At 38.7% G+C, this 10,998-nt stretch overlaps 1 protein-coding gene across 1 annotated transcript; it reads right to left on the bottom strand.

Moving 5' to 3' along the window:
• Positions 1-262: 262 nt before the first annotated feature.
• Positions 263-5,100, bottom strand: LOC124299507 (uncharacterized). Its single transcript, XM_046752761.1, has 3 exons — positions 4,901-5,100; positions 2,297-3,781; positions 263-266 (listed from the first exon to the last, which is right to left on the bottom strand). The coding sequence occupies exons 1-3, from the start codon at positions 5,098-5,100 to the stop codon at positions 263-265; spliced, it is 1,689 nt and encodes a 562-aa protein (XP_046608717.1).
• Between the last annotated feature and the right edge of the window lie 5,898 nt (positions 5,101-10,998).

The raw sequence follows: 10,998 nt of genomic DNA, 5'->3' as shown, positions 1-10,998 counted from the left end.
TTGGTTACAGGATATATGAAACAATTGTTGACATCGACGTTGAGGATTATTTTTATACCCTCTGAGATATTGAATGCAAGGAAATAGTATCTGAGATTCGAGATATCTATGAAGCTGCGGGTTGTGCGAAACAGTTCCTTCTCCCGGTTGATGGGAGTTTCTAACATCCTGTGCGAAGTAATGTAATTCGAACACAGTTTACTACTCCATGAAGATTTCCTCGCGGCATGTGACATTGCGTCCGTCCGACGGTTACGACGGATTATCTGTAAAATATAAGCGTGTTCATTTGGTTGTTTCGCTTTTTTAATGCAGAATCCATAACACGATTAGTACTTGTCGATAAAAATATACTTTGTCACACAATTCGTGCCCTGCCCTCTCTATCATACAAGGACTCATACAAATACATGGGTCCTTTTCTGTTCTCTTACAACGATGTGTCGGCGCTATCTCAATATACCCAAAAATGTTTAAAGCGGATGGTCGAATCTGATGAAATGGAATAGTGTAATTAAAAATTCTGATCATCTTGAATAATCTGAAAAGTTGAGATAATTCTTTTGAAATTAAGATATTCATTTTTTAGAAATCCATCTAAATTTCACCGTGTTCAATATTTTACTACCGATAGCAGATATCTAATGTATGGTCATTCGGAATAAATATGAATGGGAAATTCCTCGTCAAACCCGACGGATTATTTGTAATCGGAAAGATTTTTTACAGAATGTATAAAATGGTAGAAGCCTCGCCAAAAAATGCTACCATTAAACAATTCGTTCGTTAATAACAATTACAATGTTCAATGTTTCCGGATAAACCAAAGTTTTCTACGAAAGCTTATCCTCTCTGCTCGCGAATGTGCTGTGAATCATTTTTCTACGTCAAATAGAACCGGAGATGAGATATTGATTCTTCAAGTTTACTGGGCGCTCATTTTGCAACAAAATTAAATGACTCGGCGCTTCCGGAAAAAAAATCGTAGAAATAGGTTTTAGTTGATTACTGTTATTCTTGGATATGAAGGTCACAACTCAAAACACTTTTTATCGTGTTAACGTTTCGGCCCTGGTGGGGGCCCTCCTCAGAACAATTTTATTTAAATATCTGTCACGAACAAAAACCAAATGATATACAAATAGGTTTTGACAAAATAAGACATATAGGTGTAAATAATATGCAAGGATGTTAAAGCAAATATAAAAGAGGAATTACCTCGTATGAGATGACACTTCCAATTACATAAATGCGTGTTGGTAATTGATGAATAAATAGAACAAAAAAACATTGAGGACAAAAACCGAAACACACTGCGTTCGCGACACGTAATTCCCACGAATTCATATTTATTGTTGGTTTGTTAAAATGAAATAAAACACACAGCCGTTATGGTTGAGTCCAGAGCACATAGGCACAAGTCGAACATCTAGTGTGTAGTGGGAGGGGGTCGATCACGATAGTTATCAGAGCAACGCAGAGTCAACGGGTTAAAAGGAAACCAAAAAATTTTTTTTTTGTTAAGGAGGTAAAATCAAGAGCAAGCTCAGTCGGTAATGGACAATTACAATGGTCGTATCACAGAGGTGTAAATATTACTTAAATGTTCTATGTCTTGTTTGCGGTTGACAGAATTAGGATGTGCTACAATATTGCACATTTCTAACAGAAGCCTATTATAATACAAAGGTTCTACGTCAATAATGCTGGCTTGAGAATAATTAAAAGAGTGGTCGAAATCGATGGCATGTCTCGTCAATGCAGTATAATTATCCTCATGTTCATGGATATTGCGTTTATGTTCCGTTATCCTGGTGTGTATTTGTCTACCGGTTTGGCCTATGTAAGCCATGTTGCATTGGTTGCAAGGTATTTTGTAAACTACACCCGAGCGCATACCCAGGGGTAAGGGGTCTTTACCCGAATCAAACATCGAGGATATATCATGTGCACATTTGCCCACAAATTGAATTTTGTACTTGGAGAATGTTCTGTTGAGTGACTCAAACAACCCCGCAACATATGGGATGGAAATATAGCTTTTTGGTTGGTTTGTGTAGTAGTTGTATCGAAATTGTTGTTAGGGCTGGTAGATGACAAGATGGAATCATATTTAAACTTTATATGTTTGTTGAGCAGGCGAGGTGGATAATCATTTTTACATAGTACCTGCTGAATCAAGGACAAATTTTTTTTGTGAAATTCCATACTTGAGAGTCGGATCGCTCTGTCAACTAAGCAATTTATTGTTCCAATTTTGTATGATCTGGGATGGTGAGAATGGTAATTTAAATACCTTTGTGACCAAGTAGCCTTGTGGAACCAATCAGTTTTAATGAGCTGATTGTTATTAATAATCAGGACATCTAAAAAGCTCATTTGGTGATTAGACTCTAATTCAGATGTAAATTGTAGTCTCGGATGGAAACTGTTGAAAACTGAAAGCATTTCTGCGACTTTATGCGACGGGACAGCTGTAATTATGTCGTCTACATATCTGAAGAAGAATGGAGGCTTGAAGTCTAGTTTGTTAAGACAGTATTGTTCAAGGTCATCCAAAACCAAATCAGACAAAATTGGAGAGAGCGGTGAGCCCATCGGTAAACCATACGTTTGAGCATATATGTTGTGGTTAAATTTAAATATGGCAGCCTTAAAACATATATGCAATGCTTTTAAGAGTTCGTTAAGTGGGACCGGAATTTTGTCCACCAGCTGATGCCAGCGCTGTTTGACAGCGTCTATAGCAAGGTCTTGTGGTACATTAGTGAATAAGGATACAACATCCAGCGAAACTAAAATATGGTCAGCTGGAAGACGAAGGTCCCTAATAGCATTCACCACAGCAAAACTATCTTTTATCCGTGACAAGGGAGGTATGATGTTGTTACCTATACATTTACTGAGGAAACGAGCCAAATTAATAGTCGGACTATCAGTGAAGGACACAATAATTCGTACCGGTGTATCGGGTTTGTGAATTTTCGGTAGTCCGTAAGCTCTAGGTGGTAGGCAATCCGTTTTTGCAATTTGACGTCTCAGTTGATCAGAGATAAATTTGCTTTTAAACCACTCAGTTGTTAGTTTTTTTACTTCTTGTTGCAAAGTAGAGGTGAGATCGTATCTAACAACTTTGTAAGAAATATTGTTAGAGAGTTGTTGCAACATTTTATCCTCGTCCATTAGTTTGTTCATTACAACAGTCTTGTTTCCCTTATCCGCCTTCAGAAACAGTAAGTCCTGATTGTTGTTTTGGAAGATCTTGGTTTCTTTGATTTTATGAAGGACATTCTTATCGGCATAAAGGGGAGCAGGAGTGTTGATGAACTTTTTTATTGTGTTGGTGAAATCTTGCCGGGCCGTATTACGAGAATTAGAAGGAATGCAGGAAATCTTTGATTCGAAATCCGATATGAGTTTTTTGGTTGGGATGCGGTTATTCTTAAAAGGAATGCCATATTTAGGTCCCATTTTTAGCACATCGATAACATTGACAGGAATATCAGTGTTACTGAGGTTTACTATCCAATTTTCAGATGTCGGGTCAATAGGATTAGAATTAAGACGTTTTTTGTTGTTAATCAGATTGGCTAACTTGTTGATGTTAGCCGTCTTGTAAGTGTTGAAGGCCGGTTCTAATTTCAAGTATTGTGTGTCAAAGAATTTTTTTGACACTTCAACCGGTAATTCAATTAAGATGTCATTCTCAAGTGACAACAAAATATTTTGGTATATGACAATGGTCGCGTGAGCGTCACTGATCTCTAGATTGAGTATCGACCTTTGAAATTTGTATACATTCTGTGAGTAAACAGTACGCGACTTAGACATTTTAAAATTAATAACGTTTGAGATAAGCTTAGGGAATTTTAAATGTGTGGGTAAAATCGATCGTTTCTTGCAGTTTAGAAGAAAAATGCGGTGGTTTTTTAGCTTCAACAAGGACTCGGATATGGTGGCCCAACGTCGCAGCTTTCCCGCCAAAGTCTTTCCATATGCGAGAGAGATATCATGAAAAAACCCCATGGTTCCCACGTTTTATTCCGTTAATATGATGAAGACGATTTATCTTGACCTTGGAGATTAGTTGATTACTGTTATTCTTGGATATGAAGGTCACAACTCAAAACACTTTTTATCGTGTTAACGTTTCGGCCCTGGTGGGGGCCCTCCTCAGAACAATTTTATTTAAATATCTGTCACGAACAAAAATCAAATAATGTACAAATAGGTTTTGACAAAATAAGACATATTGGTGTAAATAATATGCAAGGATGTTGAAGCAAATATAAAAGAGGAATTACCTCGTATGAGATGACACTTCCAATTACATAAATGCGTGTTGGTAATTGATGAATAAATAGAACAAAAAAACAATAAGGACAAAAACCGAAACACACTGCGTTCGCGACACGTAATATATAATAGGTTTTAACTCTTTATGCTCATACATCACTTCGAAAAAGCTTTCATTGTTTTGGAAAATACGCGGTCATTTTTTGTCAGGATGATATTTCTGACTCAAGAATCTAAATTTCGTCCCAACTGAAGTTTTATGGTTTATATGATGAAATGACAACAGTCGTAATATTTATTTTTCTCAAGATTTGAAATTTCTCGCATATTTGCATCGTACTTAGGGTACATGTCACACGTGAAAATTTCACCAATTATCGGGAAAAAAATTACCGTACGATTGTAATAATTGAACCCTCCGAGCATTCGAATCTAGGCTCCGACAAAATTCTTGTTCTGCACATTTCTAACGAAAAATCAAAATGATTATATACAAGTATATCAAGAAAACAAAGAAAAAAAAATTTGCAACACGTATGCAATTTGGTTACTGAATATTTTGTAAAATGTATAACAAATCATTTGAACATTCATAAGCGATTACCGGCAAACCGCCAATGCGCCAGTAATCGATCTGAATCTCTGTAAGTCGTAATTTGAATCGAGAGCGGGTGTCGTTCTAGCTGACAGTCGTATGACAGGCTCGATAAACATATTTCCCATCAGGATGTTTAGAGATACTAATGTCTTTATGCCATGATTCATGTAATCATTTCCTGGAATTCTTGTAACGGGTCGCGGCATGCTCACAGGAATGTGTAATGGCTATGTACTTCAATAACATAAAATTGTTCTAATTTAAATAATATTCTGATCATCTCCAATATTTCACAAACGAATGTCACGCCCAGTACTACAAATTTAGCAACATAGGCGGCTGAAATATTTTAAATAGCTCACAACTAAATACATATGATAGATATATTCGCAAGCTTGATTGTATGAAAAACTCAAAATTATATTAGTATGGAATTTTGTATTCTAACGATTACCTGCACCACGATGAAAGTACAACACAAATTACGTCACAGGAGATTCGTCACGAAGAATTTTTATCTGTCACACGACTGCCCGCTAGAACGATATAACCCTATCTCTCGATTGAAATTACGGACAACTGTGAGTAACCGTGATTTGTACATTCATCAGAAACGTGGTACGAGGACACATAACTGTAATATTATTTATTTGGCTTGGTCCTTTGCCTTACTTGCAGCCCTGTTTTCTTTTTCCTGACAAGCGTCTAAAATGTACTGTGGTTCTCTGGTCTCCATATTTCTTAGCAGGCGGCTGTCAATGATCTGAAACACCATACAACATCTATAGAATCTCTTCAAGAAGGGCTGCATTTTTTAGACCAGAAGTCGGCGTTGCTTTCAACGACTATACTTTTCATACCTCGTGGTGTCCAAACAGCAAAGATGCGGTACTTTCTACGGGTGACGTGCAGCTGTCCTTGCACTTGGTAGAAGTACTCGTGACTCTCGTTCATTTTCTCGCCTCGGCTGTCAAAAATACGATGCACTTTTCCTTTTTTTGTGCGATCGCTTCTTCCGGGGCGAAGTTCTTTATGGAAAACGGGCACTTGATTTCCACAATCCCATCCTCGCCGATTACACCGTTTGGCGACGCGCCGATTTACGGTAGCTCCTCATCGATGAACAACCCACACTCCGTGTTGTTGATATTGCGCTCGGTGGCCCATTGTTTTCGCGCCTGTTCTTCGCATTGCCGGCCATATTCAATAGCAGGAAGCCGCAACGATGTCGGAAACAGCAGCGATTTGACGGTGTTTTTACACGATGTATCACTTCGCATGCGACACACGCGTCCAAAATTCGATGCAGTCAATATCTTTTTCCGTATTGACAGCCAACGCTCGCTTTGTCCTTGCTGCCTTGTTGTCCGTTCAATTTTATCGCGGTCCGCTTGCCATTCGAGCAGCTGATCGTAGTGATACTGCGTTTTTATTGCATTTTCTTCCGCCGATTAGTCGGGACGTTGACAATTAGGTCCGTAGTCTTCGGTTGTGTTTGAACGTCCAACTTTTCGCGATGTTGCAGTCGAGTCGTTTTTCTTCTCAGCTTTTCGTTTCTCGGCACACCTGTCTCTGCTTGCTGCTTTATTCTCATTCGTCCGAATGCGCCGCTCTTCCATGTGCCTCAACGTCGCTGTTGGTTCCTCATTGACAGCTTGTCTCAATACGCTCAAAGATTTATTAGTATTGAACTGTATGACAGCCGCGGCACATCTTCCGGTATACGAATCTCTGGCCCCGTAATTTATTCGTTTACCACCGATGTATTTGCAAATTATGAAATTGTACCTCTCCACGCTATTGCTGTTTACGCCTAATATTATGCTGTCAGAGTAGCAACTCAGACTAGAAAAGGCTTCCTGTATCTTGTCGTTCAGTCCGAAAGCCTTTAGAGCTGGAACGTGGTTTTCTTCGCCTTCTTTCAACGATCCATCGCAAAAGTACCCCAGTTCAGCGCACTTTTTATGCTCACCAAACACGTGGCTCGGGATATTCAAAATATTTCCAGAAAGCTCCCGGGCCTTCAGGTTTGTGGGGCCGCCTTCCGTCGATCTGAATTTTGCAGCCTTTGATACGGCAGTTCGCGGCCTGAGTTCGCTACCTTCTACAACTTGGCGCAATTTCCCTATGCGACCTTTATTTTTCAGCGTGTCTTTTATTTTCGTTGCCAGATTACGCAACAAATGATTGATGCATTCGACCTTCTTGACAATCATATTCGGGTACGGATTGCTGTCCAAGATCTTCTTGTACACGCTACTGTCTCCATCAGCGATCAAAGTGGAGTAGATAAGTCCATGCGTATCAATGCTGGATGTGAATCCGTCGACGATAGCGTCACTCTCCATGCTGGTCGAACCGCGGTTTCGATCCCAATTTTTGTCGCACGTGTGCTCCGTAGGTTCCTTCCCAGCACGGGCCGCCCTCTCACACGTGGCACAAAATTTATTACGCACTCCGATGAAGAGGACCTTCTGCGTATGATACCCGAGTATCGCTCCAACTCCAGACAGAGTACCTTCCGGTTCGGTAAGATCGTTTCATTCAGCTACCATCCTCTACGACGGGAATATGAGGGATGCCATCAATGACGTCACCTCGTTTGAGAGCTAATTCCTTCTCAAGTTCTCCAGCAGCTCGCATTTCATCGTGGGCGGCATTCATGAACTTGACAGTTATATCGTTCTCGTACCTCAGATAGGTCCGCTGCGAGATGTTTGGGATATCAACCGCTGCAAGGAGTTGTTCCAATTCTGAATACCCTCTTCCGCTCGTTATGCATCCGGCCACCGTGCTATGATGTATGTCCGTGGATTGACGATTTTCCGGTTCAGTCCAGACGCTGTCTTTGTAAAGGCACATTTGACATTGAAAAAATACTCGTGTCTTCAAGCCTTGCCGGCGCAAATCCACGATTACCAGGGAACGCATCGGACAATTTAGGGCCGGTGCGTGATTCCCGAATTTCCGGATGAAATCAGTGAAAAGATGCTCCAAGTTTACAATACGGCGGCCATCGATGTGCGCTTCTTCTAAACGGTACGAGTCGAGTTCAGCGTCAGATACAACCAACTCGTAATCGGACAGGCCATTCAAAGTCGGATACTGCAGCGGCTCTCTCTATGTCGCAATCATTGTCGCGAACGTTATCGTGGTCCCCAAGTTCTTCGTCGCTATCATCATCTTCTGATCGCAAGATGCGTAACAGTTCGGGAGTCGACATGCGTCGGCGAGTACCTCCAGACGTGCTCGGTTCGTCGAGGTTCAATACGACCTCGAGTGGTTCACCTGCCTGCGCAGGCGGGGTCTCTGCGTGCGTAGCAGCAGCTATCGTAGCCGAAGAGTTGGCGGTCTCTTCGGCTGTTGGACGATTGAACGCCGCGCGGCGCCGCCTACACAAAGAGAAGATGGACAAATTCATTAGCAAATACCCCGCAGGCCTCACTTCTAATTATCTTCGGAAACTAAATTTGCCGAAAATAGCTCATTGCCCGGTATAATCAGAGATACAGAATAAAAAACAATTTCTCCACGGCACGGAAAATGAAAGCCAAAACAAGTTTTCTCATCTTATAAAATACCGGCGTTTGTTGTAATGAAAACAATAATAAGCAAATTGTTGTAAACAATATGTTGGAACATTTTAATCATTGTATGTCGCGTCACAATACTTAACTAACCGTGTTACAACTTGATCACCATGCAGTTGTCTAACGCTATCACAACTTGTTTTGGTTTCATTACGCATCTTTATCACAAATACACCTTACTGATAATTTTCATAGTTTCTGAAACACGAGAGGTCATTTTTGTGAAAGCAAAAGACATTTTTTCTCTCATTTCAAATCGGCGTAACTTTGTTCAGTATTGATATTTATTTTTGAAACTTTAACACGACAAACTTGAATGTATTCCGCGACTTTGAAGCCCAATCACAATCCTGAATATAGGATACAAACACAATTGCGATTTTTTCCAAAGATTTCATGCAGGATTCCGTATTATACTATACATTGAAAAAGTTGTACTTCGAAATTTGAAGTTTTCATTTTTCAATCACACCAACATTTCAACAATGCTTCGAAGAAGTTTTGTGAGAGTTTTCGGCTTCCTACCTCTTATTGTTCTGGAGCATTGTTAATTTTTCTACGAGCGCGTGTCGCAGTCATCATTATTTGTCCAGGCAACGCGTGATTTCGCTGAGAATTTTGGGTAGAACGCTATTTTTTTTTTTTCATTCTCTGGGGGGTCGGCCATGAGTGTGAAACTCAGTTTCCGGGTCCGAAAGGGTTAGCGAATGGCCGCCATCTTGAAATTGAGGAAGTGATTGGTTTTTGTTATTTGCCTCCGTAAACCGTGAGGCTGACAAGAATTTTGTTAAGAGCTTTTTTGTAGTTGATACAATTATCCATAACTTTTTCCCATAACTTTTTGCACTAATGTTAATAATATAAAAATTATAAACCAAAATCGATGAAAAATTAGGGAATAGAAAAATTTTGAGGCAAGATTATTAATTCATTTGAAATCTGACAATAAAAATGCAGCCAACCGTTTTTTATAGAGGATTTTGTTCTAAACAATTTAAATTATTATTTTTTTTTTCGCTTCGTTGTTATTGATTCTTACGGTAATTTTATTCTATTATTTCTTCTTCATTTAATATGAACGGAATACATCCGAATTCCTTTCTTATTTTATTTGTACCTGAAAGTAAATAATAATAATCCGAAGTTTAGAAATTTATAAGAATATAAAACTCGTATGATTATTGAATTCTTAATTATTCGTAATCGAGAAAAAAACTGTCGTTTCTCGAAAGTTTATTCGTTCTGTTTTTAGTTTTAGAAGGTATCCATTGCTTACGGATTATTGGAATTTATTATATGACGTTGAGCTTTATTATTTATTTATTTATTTTTTATTTTATACATGAGCTTTATTATATATTTGAATTGACTGAACACTGAGAGAAATTGAGTTCGATTTTCGGGTATTGTAAGCCCGAAATCTAGGTTTTCATTACCCAAATTTGTATGGCAGTTGAGGGACACATAAATATTCTGGTAACATATGACATACACGCGCAGCCATATTTCCATCAAGGTTTTTAGCGGATTGTCCTTATATGTATGGCAAACGATGCATTGCAAGACATCAGACATCACTTGAATGAGTATCTGAAAGTGTACAATGCGTACTTTACCGAGATGTAGAACTGTGAAGGAATGGTAACATATTTGATTAGCATCATTCACTGGTTTGATAGGATAAACTTCGCAGTAGTGTATGTCATTACACAGTATATAAGTATGTGACTTGATACGTCTCTCACTTGCAGCAATTGCCTTCCAATGGTGAACTATTCGTACCCACACCTTGTGACTATACTTTACGTTGCATGGCAATATCTACGTCAATAATATATGAGACAACACATTTCTGGTGATAGTAAGATTTGCTATATGTATGTGGAGTAGTTCCTCGTATACGTAGAGTGATGATTGATATTCTTCGAATAGATATTATTAATCGGTCTAGTAATTACCATTTTTCACTGTTCATATTATCCAAAATTTAGTCATCCAAGTCTAAACAAATATTCGATCGATGTATATTCCATAATTATCAGAAGTTTCAATTGAAACATATATCAGCAAATATTTAGTTAGAAAATTTATTTCTTGACGTGTTTCCAATCGCAAGCGTTATCGTTGTAGACAAAAACAAAACTTGTATTAACATATGCTTAAGAATGTTATATTTTCTCTTATATAAATTTGAGGAAGTGAAGGCAGAGATCAAAATACAATTTTTTTGGCGTAGGGTTTATTTACAAAAAAGTCCGATGCGTCCAAAATAGAACCATTATCTATTGAACAAGCTGTATATGTGTATATACTATGCAGGTACGTGTTTGCAATACTTATACTATTTTTAAAAACTAATACCAGTTCTTTATAACATAGGAACTGCTGTTATTTGTCGCAACTATATGCGATATTCGAAATGCATACCGAAACTGTGACCATGTAGTACAACACCATGAATCTTCATCTGTAGGTATAACCTTATAGGCTTGATAATGTACATCGAAAAAGCAT

This window comes from Neodiprion virginianus, chromosome 3 (assembly GCF_021901495.1).
Source record: "Neodiprion virginianus isolate iyNeoVirg1 chromosome 3, iyNeoVirg1.1, whole genome shotgun sequence".
NCBI classification, from domain to species: Eukaryota; Metazoa; Arthropoda; class Insecta; order Hymenoptera; family Diprionidae; genus Neodiprion; species Neodiprion virginianus.
The sequence above is the reverse complement of the archived record's forward strand: the minus strand, read 5'-3'. Positions and strand labels throughout refer to the sequence as shown.